The 25,037-nt window shown below is 39.8% G+C and overlaps 1 protein-coding gene across 1 annotated transcript in view; it reads right to left on the bottom strand.

The window, feature by feature from the left end:
* ABHD17C (abhydrolase domain containing 17C, depalmitoylase) overlaps positions 1-24,330 on the bottom strand; it is a 30,285-nt gene extending 5,955 nt beyond the window's left edge. The window contains exon 1 of the mRNA XM_052806981.1: positions 23,347-24,330. Within this exon, the coding sequence (XP_052662941.1) occupies positions 23,347-23,879 (533 nt within the window). The 5' untranslated portion in view covers positions 23,880-24,330. The remainder of the gene's footprint in view (positions 1-23,346) is intronic.
* Positions 24,331-25,037: the final 707 nt, after the last annotated feature.

The raw sequence follows: 25,037 nt of genomic DNA, 5'->3' as shown, positions 1-25,037 counted from the left end.
ATATTCTGGAGGTTAACAACCTTTCCACCATTAAACAAGATAGTTACTCCTCTGCCCACCTTTCTTTCCATGCAGCTGGAACAAAAAGACCAAACTGCCTTGTTAGTGTAGCTAGAGACACCACAGAGGATAAGAATTTGAGAGGATAGTTCTGTTCATTTTTTCAATTTCTGACCAGCGTAAATTGTTCCTTTTTTCTTTTCCGGTTTAAATGTGTCAAGCTTATTTCATAACTACAAAGATACATCATTCCATAAAATTCAGGGTTCACAGGGAGTCTTGGATGGCTCCCCAATATTCCCACCCAGTCTACAAAACTGTCCTAGCTTGTGTACTGTTTCACAGCTGCAAAGAAGTTAAGGATGATACTAACTCATTTTTTACTTGAAGTACGCAAAATATAAAAGGAATTTGGAAGGGGCATAGGAAGAGGCAACAGTGGCTACGAAGATGTGAAGAGTACGATAGTATTTGGTCACTACAACTTGTTAGGAAACCTGCAAATCAAAGCTGTTACTCAGTTAATTATAAAATATTTACCCAGAACATTTCTATGTATAACTCCACTTCCTATTGCAAGCTGTATAAAGCATAATTGAGTGCAGAACAGAACACATTTCTAGTAGAAAATTATTTGTGCAGAACATGTTTTTTTGCCAGTCTATACTGCCTACAGTCCTGCTGTCACTGCTATGACAATGAAAATAAAACCCTACACTTTAGTCTATACCCAATGTACACCTGGAAGGTTTCAACTTCCTTGCCAAGCCGATAGCGAGGTGTATGGCAGGCCTGGATAGTACTTGACTTTCAGGCAGCTAAATGATTGGGTGTGTGCAAAAGAGAGAAAATTACAATGGAAGAATAATCAATAATTAAAATTACAATAGAAGAATAATCCAGTACTAATCATCCAACTACAGGCTGTTAAGATTGCCTAGTTTTATGATGAAGTAGAACTAGACTGGATTGTAGCCTCTGTGAAACTGGAATTTTCTTAATATTTCTATACTGCTGAGCATAAGGGCACTTTTGGCATCTACTGTAATATGAATAAGCAACTGTATAAAAATATCCCCTTGGAATAAAATTTTATCCTCTTGGTAACCAAGCAGCAGCTCACATTGGTGGTCTATCACCACAGCCATGGCCTGATGTTTTTAAAAGAGATGTTGTGAAGCTCTTCTAGGAGCATTTTTTACCCCTTACTGTTAGAAATAGTCCAGTACACAGTAAATAGAGCCTAGCTGATTTTGGTATGCATGTTAACAGGATCTTGGCACAAAGCCTTTTCCTCACAGACTTCATTCTGGCTGTTGGGTGGGGAGAGCTGGAGGCATGTACCTTTGAGGGCAGCACATGAATCCAATCTATTGATCTACCAGCTGTTGCACCGTATTAAACAGGCAGAAAAGCACCAACATCAGGGAATACAAGGAAATGGGACAGAAAAAAAGATCCACCAAGTGGCACTTAAGTAGGAATGGAACGATACTAACGCTGGTAGGCTTTGCAATACCATCCTGAACTCCAGCATCATGATAAATGTAAAGTCCCCTTTCTAAGAGGTTTACAATCTAAGCAGATGTTTTAATGAGAATCACAGGATAACAGGATAGCAGAGGGTAGCAAGAGAATTCCTTCAACACGTACAGTTCCCTTAGTATGGCAATTTTCTTCAACATTCATCTGCTTTGGACTCACGCCTTTTGATGTTATTTTGTTTCTGAAAACAGCTCATATTGTAAAGTGGAGCACCTTGTTGCTGTGGCAATAAACAATTTCAATTTCATAGTATGCCAATTAAAGTCAGATATAGTCTATAGCATCATTAAAAACCACAGATCTCTAAATTTAAAGTAGCCCTTCATCACTAAATAAGTGCTACAACTATTCAGTATCTTAACTCTGCAGAAAGGCAACATGACAATTTTGAAGGAAAAAACCCCCCACCTTAAAGTATTAGGACACTGAGTTAATGCACTTGTAGCCTGTCATTAGGTCAAATGTCCTTTCTACTTTGTTTTCCTACTGACAGACAACTAAAGGAATCTCTTGGACCATTTTAGTTAGGTACAGTCCAACTTTCCAAGACAGAAGGGTTACTGTAAGAGATTTATCTTTTTAAGCCCTTTACCACTAGGCCATCAATCAGAAGGCAAGACATCAAGCTTACCGCAAACATCAGCAGAAACAGCTACATGTAAAATTTATTAACTGCGAGGCCAAAGGACATATGACAACTCATAAGCAAGGTCCATGAATAATTGACACGTGCGAGGTTCTTGGAGCTGAAGGCCAGGGCTTGGCTCTGTGATACTCTGCCTCTTCACGAACTTCTCTGCCCAGCTGGTGACTCAGCAAGCACCGTTCAACTGAGGTACAAAATGACCTGGGGATTTTTTATCTTTAAAATACAGTATCCTTTAAGCGAAGGCTGGGTCCTTTCCCCACTCTCTGCAAACTCCCTTGTGGCATTAGATTCTTGTGCAACAGGACTAGTGATACAGAAAGTGAAAGAGAAGAGAGGAAGAGCAGACATGGGTAAGAAGGAGGCAATGAAAGGGACATAGAAAAAAAGGAAAGAATGTGACAGAAAAAGGCAAAAGACATTCTGAGAAAAGAGGAATCCTGTTACAATCTGCTCTCCTATTAAGGAAGAAAGTCCTTCCACCAGCTAAACAGCAGGTCCTATAAATATCTCTCTTGAAACACACGAGCTTTGGTCTCTGTGGAAACAGAGCTCCATTTGATGGAGCCGGAGACCCAAGTTAAATTTATGGGTATGCTCCTGCACTACTTCTGTGGACCCCATCAGAATGTTCAAAACAAGCAGGGCAACATTGCAATGTGGAAACCAGCCTTCAGCAAAAACAAAGTAGGAAGCAATTCAAAACAGTTACCGTGGGCATATGTAAAACACTGATTTGACAAAGAGGAAAAAAAATAAAGGAAAAAAGGGCAGGCAAGCTTTGTTCCCCAAGGGAAGTCAATTACTGAGAAGTGCAAAGCTACTGCCGTTTAAAATGAAGCAAGCATTTCTGCTCCCCCTTACCCACAAACGCTTATCACGTGGCAAAGTTCTCCAGCCTAGTCTACTCTCAATAACCCAGGAGCAGATTATGTGGATTATGGATTACATTTCTTATGTGTGCAGAAAAAAACCCAGCTATCTTCACAAGCAGTAGAGCTATCTGCACCTACAACTTCCCAATTCAGGCCAGGCCTACCTAAGGCACAAACACACTCCATAGTTAATAGTAACACAGTATTTTTATTTATTTATTTATTTTTGCCTGTGTTATTGCCTCAATTTATACAAATTAGGTTTACCAGCAATTCTGGTCTCCTTATGCTAGCATGAACTATGTGCACAGAAGATGGCTATCAAGAATCCAGACCCAAGACTCTTCTACTTACTCCTGCACAGAGTAGTAAGAGACCTCAGTCACACCAACAGGTCAGTGGGACAGAGAAGATTGGGCATATTGCTGACAGTGAGTACAGCAAAGGATGGGACACAATTACCTCTAGTTCAGTCTGCTTAGCTGTATAATTGTGGCTCGGGCCACATCCCTCCTCAGTTTCCTCATACAACACAGATGATGGTATCAATTGCCTTTGTAAAGTACTTAATGCTTTCTGGCTAACAGCACTATGTACAAACTATGTATTATCATAAAGCATCTTTAATTATGAGAATAAGATACTGATCCCCCCCCGCCCAGGGCTTCAGCTTTGAGTGATACAGATGGAAAGTTTACCATTGCTATTTTTACTCTCTCCTTACTCAGTTGAAAGCACTAGTGGAATGCTGCTGCAGGGACTACAGACATGTCATACAGCTAAAGCCCTGCAATGTTCACGGCCAAAGTTACAGCACCTGTGTCAATCCTCAAAGGTGGTAAATACATATTCATTAATGAGGCCAGTTCTTTTTTCAGGCTTACTGAATCAGGGAAGTTAACCACACCTTATATTTTCAGTTTTGAAGTTTTACGGTATTTGCTGTCCCAATATCCCTTACCTAAACTGGAAAGCATATAGAACAGCATGGATATAGCAACAGCAACAAATTAGTTTTCAAAAACAGTCACAGTAACTATCTAAGCAGAGCATTTTGACTACACAAGCCCCATTTCATAATACTGTCGTGACCTACTGTTTAACTGCTACTAAACTAAGGCAGCTACTGGTGGTCAAGTTCTTCCTTACAACACAGTATAGAAAGATAAAAGCCCAGGAAAACAAGTTAACTAGCTCATGCGTTCTTGCAAGGAGACCGAGTTTGAAACTGTGCACTCCCCTCTCAAGGGGACACCAGTGAAATAATTCATTTTCAAGACACAAAGAAAATACAGCATACATCAGGAATGACACGAATCATGCCACATTTGGAGGAAATAAGTGACTTTGAGTATTTTTACTACAACATACATGTGCTCAGTTATAATAAGATCTTCATAGGCTATTCTTCAAGTCTGTTTCTTCCTGTTTATACAAACCCACTTGTCACAACATACTACTTGTTCCCTTTTCAAAATACATTATCTCTAAACTTTATAATCCAGGAAGTTTAGATTCCTTGTTAAGAAATGCAGATAGGTTTTTCTATAGCATCATTATACACTTCCATAAGATATGCATCTACATTTTCAGAAAGAAGTGGCTATTTAATCCAGTATGAATCAAAAAAATCTAATTTTGAGGGCAGAAAGGAAAAACAAAAATCCTCAATTATGTAAAAATCCCACATGCAGAGTGCATACCTTGAACAAGAGTTTATGTTGTAGGACCTTCCCGTTAAAAAAAACTCAACAAGATAAGTTCAGTCAATAAATATTACTGCAAGTAATTTACAGTATCAGAACAAAACACTGAATTTCACATTGTGCTTCAGCAAGTACCACTCCAGCATGTCAGGCAAAATACCACAGAAATTACAGCAGATTTTCAGCCTATATGCTAACACTAAATTCAGAGCAAAGCATTAGATTAAGGATTTTTGGTGTTAACCATAACAACAACTGTCAAATGAGAAAAATCAGGATTATTTCAAGATTCACAGGAAACACTGGCACACAGTAAGAGTCCCTGTGCCAGTTCCTCATTCCAGTTTCCTTGAATTCACACAAACATAGGTCTAAAATTCTTCACTGTTTTACTGAGCACAATAGACACTGACACTGATTTTTTAAATTATGCGATGTCTTCTTCCTCCTCTACCTCCTTCCTGTCCAAGTCTACAAGTACTATGTGATTCAAGTTCAGGTACAGCAGACTCTCTTTGGCTTCACATTTTCATTGTAGTAAGAGCCAAAAATGGTTTGCATAGTATTCTGGCTTATGAAGCTACAAAAAAAAAAAAAAAAAAAAAAAAAAAAAGAGACAAATTTCTTTGGCATATATCCCAGCACACTATCACAGGAGCAGACAAGTAATTCCACAAATGTGTTCACACTCAAAATACTTTCAATGGCTGCCAGAGAAATTTAACCAAGGAATCTGCCACAGTTTTATATCACTATTATTTTACTGCCACACCAGATAGTCACTTGATTATGCTATAGAGAAACTCCAGTGCTAATCAATATAGGCTAACTAATATTGGAGTTACAGAATGAACCCATGACTCTTGCAAATACCCTCTTAAAGGCTATTTTGGAAGTTCATTATTTGCAAATATCACACTACTACAGGCTTGCTGGACTACGTGACTGTAGTGCTAATCCAGTGATGTACCAGCTCTTCTTTTGATATAAATAAATGGATCAAGTGGAAGCAACTTCTAGGCACTTCTTAGGACGATCATTTGCGCTGCAGTAACTTAATTATACCGAAGCATGGATCACTACAACTGCTTCTTGATTTTTGTCTTGTGATAATCAGTGATCTGTTATGAAATATTGAGAACTGTGCTCAAAGTTCAACCAAGTCCTAACAAGGATATTAAATATCACTGGTGAGCTCAAGCAACCATGACAGAAGCAGGTGATCTACACACTGCTGAGCAGTGAAACCACTGCAAGTTTGCCCTGAACAACCAGGGTAGGTAAAGGAAGGCTATTTCATGGCATTCTCTGGTACAAACTGTAACGAAATTACATTTTAAATTAACTGAATTATGCTAATCTACACTGAGTAGCTTCGGGGTGAGGGTTGGGTCTTTTTTTTTTTTTTAATAAAATTCAAATAATACTATTTCCTCTAAAAAATCACTCCTTTTTCAAATACAACCTTAAATTACCTTGTGTTCATCTGCCTTGAACATAGGCTCCTGAAGATGTCATGTTTCGAAGTGGGAAACACCTTCCCTAACTAAAGTAAATCTGCTCAGCACTCAGAGCAAAACCAAGCACTCTTGAACAGTAAATCCATTCCCATCCTTTTTTCCCCCCAGCTCCACCATTACAAGTGAGTTCCTTCTTCCCCGTCAACACCCATTTTGTTGGGGGATTTCATGCCACATCATGACAGCACTTCAACGTGCTTGTCTTGCACCACGTGTTTTTAAGCCAACTTATCACCACCTTACTGCCAGTCCAGCCATGCCACAGCTAAGCAACCCAGCAGGTAGCAGGTCCAGTCTGCAGTCTGTCTTCTGTTACTCATAAATCAGGCTCTATCCTCACAACCATTTATAGTTAATGATCTCACAGCAGAGATTGTTTGACAACTGCAATCAGACTGCATCTATCCATTCTAATTTTTCAAGCATTTTTCAGAAATAAGAGTCAAAAGAGAAGTGAAACATATAAGCATTAAAAAAAAAAAAAAAATAGATAGTACGCATCATCAGCCAGGAAAGAAGACTTCTGCAAACTTGTGTTCTGGAAGAAATCTCTTCCAAGCTAGCTGAACAGTAGCAAAATGTTGTGATACAAAAGACAGAACGGGGAGAAAATACGCAATCTGTGCTTGCAGTTCTGTTTTTTATTTTTTTAAGGAGCTACAAAGTAAAACCTCTTTTGTCTTCTCTTGTACTGAGAACTCAACTGTATTTATAATGTGACTCTTCACCACCACAATAACCCAGAATACTAAATTTTGGTGTTTGGTTTATGTTAGGTTGCTCATTTGTCTACCACATGAACTAGCAGTTTTATGTATAAACAACAAACAGATTTGGAACAGTTGCTTCTGACTGAGAGTTTGCTTCTTTTTTTTCCCTAGATAGCAGGGAATGAGGAAACAGTTTTCAATAACTGTGCATTGAAATTTAAGCAGGAACTTGTGCCATGGGCACGCTGATATAAGAGAACAGAATAACTTTGCCTCTACAATCATTAATTCTTTCATATCAAGTGACAGTTAGCAAGAAGGCCACTGACAAGCAAAACCAGACTTGTAGGGCATCCAACTAAAATGTGCAATGATGCGGCTGAGCCTTCCATTTGAACTCCTACCTTTATCATTCCACTACTTTATGACAAAAGGTAAATAACACTCCAATACTCAATGTGCACTCATGCAACGACAGGAAGGGAGCACTTTCCTAAATGAATTCCTAAATAAACCCCTCTAAATGTTGGGAGTTCAGTTCCCTAATTACAGGAGCAAATGCAACCCAAACCCACCGTATATTGAAATACAAGAAGCTAGCAACAGTGGAAATAGGAGTTAAACACATGGATATACTAAAATATAATTCCCACTCCCTCAACTTTCTTTGCTTTAGCAACCTTAGAAATCAACTAGAGTTCTGAAGCTAGCACTGCATCACACGTTTATGGTTTTGAAGATACACGCATGCTCTCTACTCTTCATAGTTTCCTGCTTCTCCTAAAGTGCTTTCTTAGAGCAATCTTGATTTACACCATTTAGTCCAAAGACACAACGGATAGATGGCATACTAAAATGAATCTCTCGCTCCAGTTATTTTAAAAATAGAATGCTGGACTTAATTTTAACAAAATATTTTGCATTTAATTAAGATGCTCTGTAGCAAATAAACGTGGAATACAGAAGTCTTAAGCTTTATTTATCAAGGACAGGAAACCTTTACTAGCCACTAAGAACTATCTTCACGACCACAGCATCAATAATTCACAAAAACTCAGTCAGCTACGTTCTATTATATACTCTTTACTGTAACTGGTATATAAAATCTATTTATCCAGTCTCTGAGGAACATTTAAATAACCTGAGACAGTAGAGAAAACTCCGTTACTTTCACAGAGCAGCTCAGTCTATAGTATCTTCTGGAGTAAAGAATTCATTATCTTCACCCCCAGCTTCTATCTCATCTCTATCCTGCTGTGGTACTTTTATTTCAGTTGCACACATGATACTCTATGTTTTATAATACAGCAGAGCTAAGACAGATGAGCATGCTCCTCACAACATTTAACACCGTGACATTAAAACTTTGACAATCCTTTTAGTGTTGCAAAAAGCCTGCACTTTCACTTTGGATATCCTACACTCAAAAGCTGAAAAAAATGAGGTAAACTACTCCCTAAAATTGTTGTTACGAAGGGTTGTTACGAAGAACAAGAAAGATTTGATGATATCCATGTACCTAAACACAGTACTTTTTAATATAAAGACTTCAGCTGAAACAAGTATGCGTCAACTAACACAGAAACTGATTCCCTAGGAAATGTTAAAAAAACCCGAGTGCAAATATTAACACTGGTTATGCATTCCCACAAGTTTTGTGCTTTCATAGCTGTTCCTTAGATTCAGTTACTTCCAAACTGAAGAGTCTTGCCTTATTCCCAAGGCTGAAAATTCACAGTGAGCCAATGCATTCTGGCTCACCTCCCAAGCCTATCACATAACCCTCCTCACCACCCTTGGCTCAGCACTGGGAGGCTGAGGGTTTACAAGCCTGGAGGAAGCAATCTTGCTGCTCTCCAACAGCTCTCAAAGCATTTTTTTTTCAGGAGCACTGTATTATTCTTTTAGTACTCCCATCTGTTTATTGGAGCACCTCTGACACCTCAATCTTGAGCACTGCTCTTACCCTGACTTCTCTTCACATCAAACACTAACTTTCTGAAATATTTCCCTTACCTCTACATACCTATAGCACCACGCAATTAGTTTAAGGCCACCCTGCCGCAGCACTAATTGCCATGAGCTGCACCTATGCACGACTTAAGCCTCTAAATTGGGATTACTTACCTGAGAAGGAGCGCAGCGGCTTTTGACCTGAGCTGCTACCTGCTCTACCTACCTCTGAGGTTTCTACCCTTTCATCAGGTACAGCTCAGCTGCTCGAAGCAAGGAATAATTGCTGAAGCACACAAACCAGTCAAGATAAAAAGAAATGGCACCAGTTAAGTTTTCTTTAAATATATCAGGGTGTAGTTTCTGAAAACAGTTATCACTGTATATGCAGATAATGAAACAAGACTAACCCTAAACTGTAATCAAACTGCAAAGCTCACCTAAAGTTTCACACTTCTAGGTTTGCACAGCTAATTAGCTATACACACTATAACTTAATAAAAAAAAGGCATTCCCAACCTAAGGATCTTAGAACAAAAGTATATACAAATTCTGCTGAAGGCAACTGTCTAGACTCTCTAAAAGAATTAAACGGTTTGCTAAGCTGGAATTAATCCTTTGGAGACTAATATTAGGAAGGCTAGATGAAAAAAACTCAAAGCAGACCACTCAAAAATGTTGATACCTATAGGGCTCGGCTGGAACTATTCAGGTAAGTAGTCCCACCACTGATTTAATTCAACTAACTACTTAACTGTTTGGGGTTTTTTTTTGGGGGGGGGGGGTGGGGTGGTTTGTTTGGTTTTGTTGGGGTTTTTTCCATTCTTGCCTTCCTTTTGCATTCTCTTCCACCTATTTATTGTAATTTTATTTACTTTTCATCTTTAAGTAAAAGCTATTTAATCTACAGGTTTTACAAAGAACCTCACGTTTTCAAGGATTAACAGCATTAAATGACTAGTTTTGCTATGATTCTTTGATATAGCTTACAAGCCATTAAACATGAAATATGTGGCATTGATATAGCATTTTCCTTACAACACTTATAGAAAATCATAACTATATCCAGAAAACAAGCTGATAAAAAAAGATTCAAGTATTATCCCCATAATGCTAATGAAGGGGAACAAGAAAAAGTTGAACTGTCTCAACAAACAGTAGGTCCTTGTATCCAAAATCCTGTTAACAGCAGACAAAGTTAAAGCCATTTTCACACTGTTCTTCAAAGATCCCTGGAAATCTGAATGCAGTCTCTCCCACAGAGCACCAGAGCCAGAGTCCAAGAGGATTACATGGGAGCTGGAATGGATAAGGCCTTGCAAGTATGCAAGCACACAAACTGGATGCATCATTTCTTCCCATCCAGCAGCATTAGTATAGCTCTGGCAGTGATTTGAGAGTCTCTGACAAAGGGGATGAGAGGGCAGAAAGGCAGGATGGAGGACAAGAACGGCAGAGAGGTCCTGATACAAAGTGATTAGTACCAATGAACTGGTCTAATATTCCTAAAAAGAACTGACTGCAGATGAATGCATCTGTCTCCCATATATGAATATTTTATCAGCCAGCATTATATGAAGATGACTCAGCTGACAGTAGGATTTCTCTTCCCCTTATATACTTATATTAATATGCTCAAGCACTGTAGAACAACAAACAGTTATTAAATAAGACTGGGCTTCTCTCAAAGATATGCAATATCTCAAACACTGATGGGCTCTATGCAGAAGTCAAGTGAAGAACTGTCATGACCTGTGTTATCCAGGAGACCACACATCCTGCTTGGACAGTCCTCTTTAATCCTCTGGAAATACTTCATGTTTCTTTCAGTTACTCTAACCATTTCCACAGATTTAAAGACAGGCAGTATTTTCTTTTGATCTAAAAATCAAAACAATAGGCACTTCTGCTGCACTGACACGTCTTGTGAATCATAAATAGGAAGAAATCCTACTTGGGTAAGTGACTGTAACCTCTATTTTTCCCCCACCCCAAATAAGTGGGGAAAATGCATACAAATCTTGTAATTGCTCCAAACACTGAGCTTTATTAGTGTGAATCTGTATGCGCTTAAGCATCTGCTTTCAAAGAAGTGGCAAATTCACAGCCTCACAGAGAAGCACTACTCTCCTGATGAGTGTCTCCTGCCTTCTCTCAATTATCCATTTTCAGCTAGATTTGTTAAATATTCTAACAAATATCAGGATTGATAACCGCCAAATGGAAGAAGACAGTCATTTCATGAAAGCAATCTATTACTAGAAAAGATTCTTCCAACATCTTTTCAGAAACAAGAAAATCTGTGTTCTTTCTTTCTTTGTGCCATTTTTATATTGGCACTCTGACTTTTAAATCAGACTCATCAATTCCTTTCTTCCTAAGCATCCTCAAGTTCTTCCATTCCTGTCACTCAAAGATGGGCTGACTTGACTCTACCAGAATTAAAGATCTGTTGCTTCACAAAATCTATACTTTATCAAGCCAATATTTAAACCTGCACTGTTTTACACTTCGTTTTCCTCTGGCACATGTTCCTTTAATGAACTTTTAGCACAATGAATGTCCAGGCCCCAGTAACAGTCAATATAAAGCTGAATAAAAAAAATATATAGCAATCACCAGGATTAACAGTGCCAGATGTTCTAAAACAGCAGACCAGAGATAACTAGTTCAGAGCTTAAAAATCAAATTTCCTAGCCAAAGCCTTTACCATCACAAAACCAGGGGCTAAATCCCTCCTCCCAGTAAATACTACTTAGAACTGTGAACAACAAAACTTTAGCACAGAGTCAAAGTTTCTCCTGTGCGCTTCTGTTCAGTTGAAGCGCTCATGAAACCTGCCTTGTGCTCTCCAGGAACTTGAAAAGATAGCACAAAAAAAGTAATTTATTAGAGAAACAGATATCTGCATTTAATTATATGCAAAAATATTAACTACCAGTAAGTTTTACCTATTTTAAAGTAACAAACGCTAATCTAAGAAATGGGAACAGTACTTCTGTACATTTAGAAAAGTACTAACTTTTTCATAACTTTCCTAAACTCACATCAGAAAATTCAGTCCTGAAACCAGGTCATATATACTTTCTCAGCTTATCCAGCTATCTTATCTGGGATCATCTGAGCTTCTATGGAGTAAAAGACATTTTGCTCAGACTGTGCAAATCAAGAGGTTTTAACAATGGTCAAACAGCACGCTTGCATACCTTGTTTTCTGCCAACATACCTAGTTAAAGGGGCCAATTGCTTTTGTAGTCTTTCTGGTGAAAGATTTCTTGCTAGTCAACTTTTTCACCTCAAAAAAGGATGCTTACCAATTAACAGTTAGCTACTCTGCAAGAAGCGTGAGTACCTAGCAGTGGATCAAGGACAACTGTTAATGCAATCACTTAAGTGCATTATTTCAGCTGATGCTAAAGGTAGAATCTGACCTGCAGCCACATCTTAGAAAATTAAAAAAATAATAAAAAAGAGAAGCAGCTTCCTGATGTTATTCAATGTCCAATTTGCCTCTATCTGTGATGCAGTCCTTGTAAAGCAAGCAGGCACCCTACTTGATTGCAGTATTACCAGAGAACAACTGGTTATGCAGGAAAAAACGTTAGCAATTCCAGTACATGCCACACCGGCACTTAACTGCCTACCAATAAACCAGCATAGCATAAAGAAGTCTTGTACTGTTGGAGTTTCTATTTTTGAAATAACAGATAACAGTGCAGTGCTTTGAAAAGTAGGTGTATTAATGTCTACATTATGGCCAAATGCCAATTTGGATAGCAACGTTTTGGCCAGGCAGGTTTTCTGCAGTTCACCATTTCACGACACATGCACTTTTAGTTATAAGCTACTGCTGTTTTCTCCCCCAACACATGTTTTTCATATTTAGCTCTGCATACAGTTACATTTTATAAATGAGTAATGTTTCCCTTTCTCCTTGTACCACAAAGCTTCCAAGACAGAAGCAAAATAGAAATATTTAATGAGAATTTTAAAAAATATTTAAACAGTAAGTCTGATCAGTTCTACAGTGAGGAGCATGAAGGAACATCACTCACATTAGACTACTGTCCAGAAGCACTAGGAACAGTGGAAGGAAGAAAAACAGAGTAACAAATGACAAACAATGCCTGCTAAATCAAGTTCCTCTGCTCCCCCTCAAAATCCCAGTGATAAAATCAGCTAAGTTTAAGCTAACATTGCTTCCTTTATTCCAAGTTAACACTCACTCCATAATAAAAAAAGAAAAATAGAAAATTCCTGTGAATGTCCAACCAAAGAGACTAATAATCTTTGGTTCAGCTTCTCCTGCTGCTGAAATGCAACAAGTTTAGAACTACATCCGGATAAGAAACATCCAAGATCCTTAGGTTTAATGTTTCTCCTTATGAACATTATTAAAGTGGATTTTTGGATGGAAAGGGTAATTTCCTGAAATAACTGGAAGGTGCCAGATCTTATTTATATCAATAGTGCCTGTTCAACACTCTGCGCAAAATGGTCTACAGATCTTAGATGAGCTTTGACAGAATGGCATCCAATTTGGAGGGGTGGTATATTTGGCACCAGCCTGCTTAGTCTCAGGATAGAAAAGAACTCAATAAACCAAGGAGACTTTACGACCATCTCACCCTCTACAAAACTGTATGAACATTAAGGATTTATGACAATCTTCTCTTTCACATCAAGAATTCAGATCCAAGTTATATTCAAGTACATTCTATCATCTTCATTCTTCATTAATGCAAATACAAATTAGAATAATTAAAGACAACTATATTTGTGCCTGTATTCCTTCACAGATAGTAGCTTCTGCATTATCAGATTGATTTTTAGTATAAATTTCAAAAACAGGATAAAGAACTAATTGTACTGGTTTTATGCACAGGGGGCTTTAAAGGTGAACATCACATTACATGAATGATTAGCAAGAGCTCAGGGGGAGAGGGCAGAGGGTTTCTGTATCAGAGAAACAGAAGTTTGGAAGCTGGCAGAGATTCAGCAAAAGTCAAAACCTTTTAGGCATGCTGGTCAGGCTTATGGTGAAAACACCACTTAACACCTTAAACTACTGTACTGACTCCTGAAAAGGTGCTTCTTGCATCAGAAAGAGATGCCTGCAACATATGCTAACTCACAGTGTAATTATTAACCAGTCTGAGGCAAAGGTTACATGTTCATAAACTAGTATGCATAAAAATAGCAAAACTGTAGCTGAAACACTACCCCACCTCTTCCTACAACTCTGGTACTTTTACAGTTGGTTAAACTTGATAAGATGTCATACCCAGACTGAAACACTAACTTTTTCTGTAGTATTATTAAGACACATTAAAAAAACATGCTTTACTAGAAAAATAGACAAGCTTTTTACAGTAGGGAGCAACAAAAAATATTATGAAGAAAACGTGTAATACAACTTAATATGCGAGTTGAGGTACATTCCAGTCTTAGGGGAAAGAAAAGACTGGCTCAGGGTAAGAAGTGTCCAGGGAACACCTCCAAAATAAATATTATACCAAATTACCTACTTCATTTTAAAAAAACCAAAACAACACACCTAAACATACACACACTTTTGTGAGAAATGAAGCTATAAAGAACAAATAGCATGCTGGAGAAGACTTTTGTAAATTTGCCCTGGAGAACATGCTTCAAAAACAAGACCATTTTCTTGAAAGATGCTACTTTGCCCGGGCTGTCGTACAGCCAACATCCTACTTAAATAAATTCATCGGATGTTAGGGAAGACTATACAGAGATGGGAGAAAGATTAAGATCTGTACAAACAAACCAGTTTAGGAGGCTTAAGGAGGCAAGTTAACTGCTCAAAATTTCCTTTAAAGTGTAGATGGTTCCATACAGCATTTTGGTTGCAAAATGCTTAACAGAAGTCTACCCTTGTATTACTGTTGGCTTCTCCTATTTTGCATATTATTAAGGCTTGCAATTTATTATATAGTGTAATAGTTAAGACAAAGTGCTTGTTTAATTTATAATAAATAGCCATTATGATTAATGGAATAATGATAAAATAACCTGAACTTTACCTCAGTTTATCTGTACACTGGAAAAAATATATAGCTGGTTTTGCTTCTTTGCTGGTATTGAACACCATTTTTCAAGTTCTATGAGAACATCCAAAGCAAAGCCAACTAAAAGTCAGTAGAGAGGAGGAATATCCAAAAAGATCCTACAATCTGAGCAAAACCCTTTCTACACAACCTTATTAAAAGGGAAGCATTTCAAGCCATACTATTTAAAGGGTGCTTTCCTGAGAAACATGTTGAAGTTGCTCTCAGAATTTTCAGACTTGTTGGATCCCATTATCCATAGTTGGTTGTTTGCTGCACACAAAAAGAAACGGCCATGCCATGTCAAAAAGTTAAATTTAAGATCCTAGTATGTTAGGCCAGTTAAGAAATTTGGCATCATCCTGTAAAAAACAAAACAAAACAAAAAAAAAACCTTTGCATTACTAGCTGACACTGCATGCCTTGAGAAGGGTTATTTGCCAGACACTGATGTATGTGGCTCACAAGAGTCAAAGTTCTTAAAGTAATATTTTTATATGTAAGCAGGATTTTTTGATCAGGCACGGTAACACAGATCTTCCTCAAAGCATACCCAAAACTGTCTAAACCGACAATTAATTTCAAATTAACAGTTAAAAAAAGCATTTTCATCTTGAAAGGTGTACCTAGAAAGAATTTCAAGAGACTGTACCAATAAATAATCTTACTGTCAGGAAAGCATACATGAAGTTTTTCTAACAAATTTGTAATACAAAAAACCCAGAGGCAATACTTTGAGATTACCTCTAATTTAAATTTTTCCCTCTGGACTTTGAGGCAAGTGTACTAACTTAAAACCTCATCTTCCACATCAACATCATTCTTCATTTGTGAACCCACATGGAATTCCCCTTTTTGAAAGTTGAGATGTTGCAGATTTATGTCATGATCATAGGGATTTTCCCAAAGACATGTATGCGCTCACCAGGAGACAGGAAACCAAGGGTGTGAAGGTGGGTGGGCATTGAGCCAGATCCTACTGTTTAGCACAATTTTGTGCCTTTGTATTATTTGGTTTCATGGTCAGCAAATCCAACCACAATGTTCAACACCAATAGGAGATGCTTTGTTCTGTAAAGCTAACGTAACGGTTAAAAAATATAAAGATACAGATAATGACAGTATAACACTGACATTATACAGCTGGCCTGCGTTTGCACCTTTCTGTGATTGTTTGCCGGCAGCGTAGCTTGATGTGGAAACACACCACAATAATCCATTTTTCCCAAATTAGATTTTGGAATAAAGAATGCAAAGATGTTCTTCAGTCGTTAAGCTGACAATATGCACTATTCATTCCATTCTACATTCTTAGCCTTCTATTAAAAGCACCTTTATTCCTGTGTGTTCATACAGAGTTGCCTGGGTTTACAATCACACACATTGCTCACAAAACCTGACACATTAGAAAACCCATCCCAATAAAACGGTTTCAGAGCAGAAATGAAATTCAGTTTCATCATCAGATGTCAGGCTGAGCGTGCAAGACCAGTGTAAGTCATTCATCTAAAAACTGGAAAGCAGGACAGTCAAGATGAAATAGTAGCGAAGGGGTCACTGAAACTGCTTATTCAATTCATAAGTACTAGTCTCTAGCAGTCTCAACTATCCACCAACTCTTACAGATACAAGAGGTTTGTCCACCTATTGTATTTTAGCCCATACAAACCCAAGTTTTTTAGAGTTAGACAAAAAACAATCCTTAATTATTTCATTTCAGATCAACATAAACAGTCAATGTATACTCAAATTAACATGAAGTGATGCTTAAGAGCCACCAGCATTCAAAAATTGTAAAGACGTGCCTTTCCTAGATTCAGGAAAACACAAGGAAGCCCTCATCTTGCACACAGGTAAGTGCCTTCAATTTCTTTCAAGTGCAGTGGCAACTGAAACTCTCTCCTAATCAACAGAGAAAGATTTCTGCCCTTTTTAGGGGCTAATTGGCAAAAGCAAGACTGTATGTGCACAAGCATGTTAGGTACAACACATTTGCAGCTTATTTTATGTTCATTTCAACTGCTTCCAATGCAGCCTTATAACTGATTTATATTTGTAAGGGAGGGCAGAAGGGAGTGTTAGATATTCATTAAATTTATTACTCGCTTTAGAAAAAAAACCCAAACCAGCTATGTTATTTGTTCATTTAATTTATTAGTGCTGCATAATTTTGAGACTGTTGGCTTTAAAGCCAACAGAGAATGCAACCGAGGAACTAATTTCTCTATATTTTGCTTAAAAGTGTTTTTGGGGCAGGGTTTAAAAGTTTATATAATCACATCGCCCTCTCCACCAGGCAAATGTCGTATTTAAATGAAATATGCAATTCAGACATATGCTACAGAAGTTAGGCTCCAAAGAGCTAACTGCTTGGCACTGCCTTTGTACTAGTCTATCTCCACGTCAGGAAGCATCACAGGACCAAAAAAACCAGAAAACCTAAAAGAACCTGTTTTCTTCATTCAATATGGAATTACAAATATCCATTTGCTCAAGAAGTGTCAGTTTTCCCCACAAAACCAGTTGCTGGCAGATAACACATATTCATAGCTTGAAATGTTCTCCACCTACACCCACAGGTATCTAGAGTCCTGGATAGCATTGTTAATTGTTTTTCTTTTTTTCCTCTTTGTTCTTTTTACTTATGTTCACAAGTAATGAGCTAGTGTAAACGTAGCCCAGTACTTAGAAACACTCCAAAGTAGCAGAGTAACAAAGGATAAAGGTTGAATTTTGGAGGGATTTTTTGTTTCTGAGGTTGCAATAGACTGGAGATCGACCCTGGCTTCAGAGAAAACCCACTGAGGTTTACACGGTTCAGCTGATACTCCACTGTTAAGAACAAACTGAACAAATCTAAGCGCTACCAGCAAGATGCACAGGTCAAACAGCCACTGCGTACCAACCTTCAGCTCAGTCTCAAAAGGTGACACACTTCTCTATCCAGAGTGAGAAAGAGAAAAAGCTTGCCTTTCTCTCTCTCGTACACTTCACACAATTTAGCGCTAAAAAGCGGACAGAAACCTTTAGTTACTTCAGCATGTAGGATTTAACAACATGTTCCTGAAGAAACGTTTATGCTTAACACCCTGATGACGTTGAGAACCAGGTCCTACAACCTTTGTACAGCAGGGTAAACCAACATCTCCAGTTCAGGCAGCTGAATTTCGGGACTACCTACGCTCAGGATAACAAGTATTGTTAGCCAAAGGCTCTTTGGCAGCTTATTTTTCTTCCCAAATAACACTAGTAGCAAAACACTCTTAACAGTGAAAAATCTCTCTCTCTTTTTTTTTTTTTTTTTAAAGCAAGCTTTGATCTTGCAGTCCTGACAGAAATAGGGAAATATTCAACAAAACTACTTTTACTTCAGTGACTAAACTATGTAATATGACACCAAAGCTCAGTAAACATTTTGAATAACTTTGAACATCAGAGCACCTGTTTTAAACAGTTGTTGGTATTTGTCCCTGGGACACTCATCATCTGAATTAATCTCTGCTCATTGCATAGACAACAACAGGAGACTATTCTGTATGTTTCTATTTTTGAGCAAAGTTATATGCAGGTTTTTTTGAAGTACTGACCATGGCAGGTAGAATAAATTAAGTTTTAGAGAATGGTCTCTTTAAACAATCCTTTGCAGACATTATTAAAAAACTGGAAGTGGGAAATACCCCATCAAAGTCAATGACAGAAAAATCTACCAGGTGATGCACCACAAACAAGGGGAACCCTGTTACTCCAGGACCATTTATCATGACTGTCAAGCATTGCCTTTGGCCAGGTCAGGAACTTAGTTGGGAACTTTCTATCAAAACCTCTGAGTATTCAATCTAAAGAACCCAGGTTAGATCATGCACAGGAACACCGCACTAATGAAAGAAGATGCTGTTGCAAAGAAAATTAAAGTAGAAATTAACTATTTTGATAAATCAAGGTAAAAAAACCCGAAGCTATTATTCACCTAGAAAGCTGTAAGCACTTCAGCAAATCGGAATGGAGACGAACTAAACTGACACAACCTCAGACGATTAGTTATCACTCTAGTCTAATCCAATTAGGTGTGTTTCCTAATTTTACTCATATGAAAACTGTAACACTTTTCCACTAACTCCTGCAAAGGCAACAGCAATAAGAGGAGACTGATAATCAGCACCACAAATAATAAAATTCCCATATAATAAAAGGTGGTTTGGGTTTTTTTAACATTAAATTTGGGGAAAAAGTTTAAAGAACTATTTAAACATTCTAAACTATCTGCTATCCATTGATCAAAAGCCCTTTCCTGCATTTTACTATACCACTTCACAATTCAACTCCTTTCATCATGCCATATTGACCAAGAAGCATAATGAAAAATGGAAGTGAACCAATGCTCTCCTATGGACTGAAAGACAAACTCAAATGTACATGTTTTGAGAATGAAGGATTTAAACATTACAATAGCATCTATCATTTATCAAAAGCTTAAATAGAAACAAAACACACTAGTTTATATTGTGCACCATGAAAAAAAACCATCAAGCTGTATTTTGTTAAATGCAACAATAACAGCTCTTCTAAGCTATTTATTAACTACATTTTCTTCACCTCCTTTCAACATCCAAAAGATGGACTAATAGTTTCTCTTTGATACTCTACTACAGAAGCAGAGAGAGTGGGGAAGCAGTGCCTTCCTTCATTTGACTGGGATTTTAAAACATTTCACAAATCTCCAAATTTTTAGAGAACATACAAATTGATTTTAATATAAATAGCATACAATCAACAAAGCAGTCATGGTTTTGTGCTTAAGCACTGTACCCAAACCCTAAGTGTGTATCCTGTTTTTAAGTATTGTACATTGTCTTAATGTAAAAGTGTTAAAGTTCAACCTTCCCATGTGGAATTCAGGAAAGGGGGGAGGAGGATGACAATCAAGTCATTCTGTGCAGATGTTGTACTAAGTCAAGCAGATATTAGGATAAGAGTTAATCACATCTGAATAAAAAGCAGCAACTTAAAACCATATGGACCATGAGAGAAGACAGAGTCCGATATAGCTTCTCTTCAGTCTGGTTCTGGTTTTAGAACAAACAGAACAGAAACAGACCAACCTGCCTAAAATAAAACACTCACAAAAAATGTCATCTGAAGCAATAAAGCAGAAGATTCTTTTTGAGAAATGTTTAGATACCAGATGGAAATTTGTTAATCAAGTGGAAATAAACATATATAAAAGCCCAAATTAGTTACTGATTAATACTTGATATTGGAACTAGAGCAACCAATATTAGTTAGACCTCTGAAGGAACATCTTTAAAAACCAATTTCAAAGGATTAAAATTATATGTCAACATCTTTACCTGGGCTGAAATACAGTCAGCATTCAAACTTAATAGTCAGTAAAATTATCAATTAAGAGTACACTTTATTTCTGAGGAGAGATACTCATTTAATTAGAATTAAGGAAAGTAAGTTACTCTTTACAATGACTAAAAGAATGGAGAATATTTAACACTGATTCTCCAAAGACAGGCTGATAATTGAAACCAAACAAAAAACCTTGGTGATTTTATTTGTCATCCACTGTTTACAAGATTGTTTTATAATCATTTGTTATGTAAGGTTTGATACCTAAATGTATCGGTGATAGCAAGATCCTCATTTCAGTACCTTGAAAAAACACAGTCAAAATTTGCAGCCATGTTTGCAACCACAGTCAGCTCACCATCATTTCTAAAATTTGGCAGCAATCTGTTTTGTCCATGTGTAGGGTTAATTCCCACCTTACTCAGGGCAACTTTCGAAATACACTGATAAATTAATATTTGCTAAGTATCTGCAGTACTTCACAGGCACAATTTAAAAAAAAAAAAAAAAAAAAAGTATCTCAGACTTCCAACATTCCAATGATTCCTTTCTGCTGCCAGGTGGAACGTCTGGTGGATTCAGAAGAGCAACAGCTTCCCACAGATCTTAGCACAGATGACTAAATGCTTTCGATGGCATAGTGAACCTCTCCTATTTTAAGACTTCACTTTTAACTTTGCATTACAGTTCACTACCATATGACTACAGGCCAAATGTTAGGAATCTGCATTAAGAATGAAAGCATACACAAACTCTTGGAAGCTACCAATGAACTGCTGCAGCAGAAATGGTATAATATGACATTTTACCTCAAGAGGCAAACTTGTATTTTTACAGCAGAATATTTCACTTAATTCTAAGCCACTTGGACTTACTAAAAAGGGCTAAGAAATGATCAGTCTCGTAAAATTCACCCTACTGCTTAGAAAATTCATCAGCAGAAAGACTATTGTTTTGGCTCATACCTGTCTTGAAGACAGTCATCTGTTAATAGACAGAATCAATTAATATTTTTTCTAAGCTTACATTTTACAGTAACCAATTTCTTTACTGGGCACCTAAAATACTGTAATATTTCCTTTGGCTCCCCAAAATCTAACTAATGATAACACAACTACTCTAACAGTACTCTCAAGGTAGCACTAAGATGTGGGACTTAAAAACATGGCAAAGAGTTGGCAAATTTCAACCCCTCAATTTAAGGAGGAAAGCAGAACCTAGATCGTGTATGAACTATAGAAAGGACACCAATATAAAACTATAAACTTCCTCCAGTCGCACTTTTAATAGAAACACCCCAATCCTCTCGCAGCAAGCCGGACACATGTTGGCATCGCCTACTTGGTCAGGCTTCTCAAAAGACTTAAGTGAAGGAACCCTTTGTTTCTGGATCTACGTAGATCTTAAACATGTACTAAATGCCTGTCTTGACAGGAACGCTTCCAGGCAGATGTAAAAGCACTTTTTCAGAGCTCTAGAAGGCTTTCATGAAAAAATATCATCAACTAAACATTAAGTGAAACAGAGAGAAAACACAGCAACTGAGGGACAAACGTTAACTAGGCTTGGCTTAGACATAGCACTTTTCCTCCCTTAAACCTTATTTACATCATCCATATGCATAATAGTGGCATTTAGTAATTTATTCTGCATACAGCATATCAAAATTATTTCTTTACATAAAACCATATTATTTATATTCAAGCAAAGTTTCTATTTTTTAAAATTTTTTTTTGGAGAGAGAGTGTCCTGGAAAATGAACCCAGAATCTGGTTTGCTCACCAGACAGAACATGTTACAAAAGGGTAACTTCCCCCTACACCTTTCTCCCCCATGCTCTTGACTTGGGCAGAGCAATGTCAAAAGCCGTATGGATTCCATGACTGACCAATCCCCAGATCCTTGAAAAGCCAATTATCTAAATTAGTAACAACTCCTGTCACTATTTTTGAAGCTGGCACGTATCCCTAAGATAGACATTAAATACTCATTTCACATAAGCCAAGTTCATCTGTACAACCCCAGAGCCAAGAACAGAAAACGTTCATCATTCTTTTCTCTTGCCCTAGCGCAACAATTTGAGCTTTTTAAAGCTCACTCTTTCAGAATATGTTCTGTGAGATCCTACGTTAAGAACCACTTATGCAACAGCAAAAGGAGCTCATGGTTTCTGTGGACAGAAGAGGCAACACAGGCCCAAGAACAACAATCAGTCATTGCAAGGAGCCAGAGGCAGCAGCTCTGCCCAGGATTTCCTAGAAGCTGAGGGCTCCCTGTTCCTACTGGCCATGCCGCCTTGCCAGAGCCTTCTCATTGCTGCTCCATCCCTCTGGATGCCTACTTTGGCATCTCCTCCTGGCAGAATCCCCAGCTCTACTTCCCCCCCCGTCAACACTTTTTCCTTCCATCCCGCTACCCTACCCAATTTGACAACAGTTGTTTGGTTGCCAAAAGAGAAAGACTTCTGTGTCACACAAGCTCATGTGAAACCCCAGATGCACCACAGAACACCAGCAGTTTCTTGGTAAACACTAGCCTAGGGTACTGCCAAATTCAGCCAAAGCTCTGGCTCACCTGGGTTACTTCCAAGCATAGACAGTGGTGGGCAAGTCTCGAACAAAAGGGTTTTTGCACCCTGCAAGCTCAAACTGCAACCAGTGCAGTATCTCCTGCTCAAGATGGAGATTTTCAATGGTGAAGCAATGGCTAACATACAATACAGCCGAATAAACCCCTAAATCTAGAAAAAGCCCAAGGATGAAGGTTTACCCATCCTTTTAACAAACGAAGCCATCCAGCAAATCGCATTGTAGCTGTTGGTGGAACATCTGGTGAGGCCATCGAAATAACTCAAACCATCTACAAACCTTTCCCCTCTACCTCTCAGCAGGTTAATTGTGCAGACACTGGACTTATTAGGATTAAACGGAGATACAGAAATACCTTGTCCCCAATATCCATTTACCTTGTCCTGAGGGCCTGCCAGGCTGCATCAATGTCTGCATACAGGTTTTTCTCAGAGGGCTTGCCGGTGCTCACCCCGTAGCCAGAGTAGTCATAAGAGAAGACGTTGCAGTTGATGCGGGAGCCAAGGCCAATATAGAAGCTGCACATCTGGCCCAGGTCCACAGCATTACCGTGTGAGAAGAGCAGCGTGTACCGGCCAGTGGGGGCACAACGTACGAACATGCAGCCCAGCCTGTTATCCCGAGCCGTGCGGGAGAAGAACACTTCCACAGCATCCAGTTCCCGCTGCGAATACTGCCAGTCGGCCCGCTCGCTCAAGTGCAGACTGCAGGTGCCTGATCCCGTCGGGGTCCCTGCCCCAGCTGCCGCCCCAGCCTCCTGCTGCTGCTCAGGCTGCAGGACGGTGTAGGTGGGCTCCGGGGGCAGGAAGGCCAGCTTGGCAGCGATGCGGCTGGGGCAAGGCGGGCAGCAGAACAGCCAGCAGAGCTCGCCCAGAGAGAAACCGTTCATTCTGGGGCCTTGTTCTGGCATCAGAGACACCGGAGAAAAACTAACCTATACTGGAAAGAAGTCAAACGGAACCGACCCAGAGCCCTCCTCCGACGCAACCTGCGCACCTTCCTGCAAAGCTGCCGGCCGCCCTCCCAAAACGCAAACAATGACAACCTTGGAGGGACTACAGTTCAGCAAAAACAGTGCAGCTCTTCAAAGCCTGAAAACGTGCTTAAAAAGAAAAAAACAAAACCAACAACTAACCCCACAAAACATAAAGGAAGTACAACCAGCCCTTAAAAATCCCACAACTAGCGCTACAGTAAACGCAACTCTGGAAAACGCCACCCTAGATCCCCTCAAAGAACGTAAATCACACGTACATGTATGCATTTATAAAATGAATTCCCAGATCCTACGGCTCAGTGCGGCGCTCCAGAGCTAAAAGCGGACCCCCCCCCGCCGGAGCCGGCCCCCCAGCAGGGAACATGCAGCCACACCAGCCAAGGGCCCTTCCCCCGCCTCGCAGCACCACCCGCGGCCCCCCGGCGCCCGCCCGGCTCCGCCCCGCTACCGGCCCCAGCCCCCAGGGACGCCCAGTCCCGCGGTCCCCGCAAGGCAGCAAGGGCCCCCCTCTCAGCGCTACCGCCCCCGGCCCGGCCCAGGCAGCGTCCGAGCGGCGGCGGGAGGAGGAGGAGGAGGATGATCCGCCGGGCAGGGGAAGGGGAAGGCAAGGTCGAGGCTCAGCCGCGCGTCGCCGCGGGCAGGGCCATGCCGGCTGCGGCGCGCAGGCAGGAGCAGGCAGCGGCCATGTCCCGGCGGTCTCCCCTCCTCGCAGCCGCACCGCTTCCGGGTTACGGGCGCGGAGCGGGGCCGCCCGCCGCAGGTGCCGGCGGGGGCGAGGCGGGTGCCCGGCACTGCCCACGGCGCCCGCCGCGGCTCGCGGCTGCCCCCTAGGCCTTGCGCCGGGGCGCCGAGCAGGTGCGCGGGGAGGGGCGGGGAGGGGCGGGGCGGGGCAGAACAGGAGGGGAGGCGAGCGGGAGCCCGCAGAGCCAGCCAGGGCGCGACCGCCCGGGCGGGGAGCGCGCCGCCTGGCCCTTTAAGGGAGCCCCCCTACCGCTGCTGCGGTCACGTGCAGCAGGCGCTCTCGCGCCCCATCCCCCTCCCCGGCCGCCCACCTCCCGCGCATGCGCGGCA

Source organism: Harpia harpyja, chromosome 14 (assembly GCF_026419915.1).
Source record: "Harpia harpyja isolate bHarHar1 chromosome 14, bHarHar1 primary haplotype, whole genome shotgun sequence".
In the NCBI taxonomy this organism is placed as follows: domain Eukaryota; kingdom Metazoa; phylum Chordata; class Aves; order Accipitriformes; family Accipitridae; genus Harpia; species Harpia harpyja.
The sequence above is the reverse complement of the archived record's forward strand: the minus strand, read 5'-3'. Positions and strand labels throughout refer to the sequence as shown.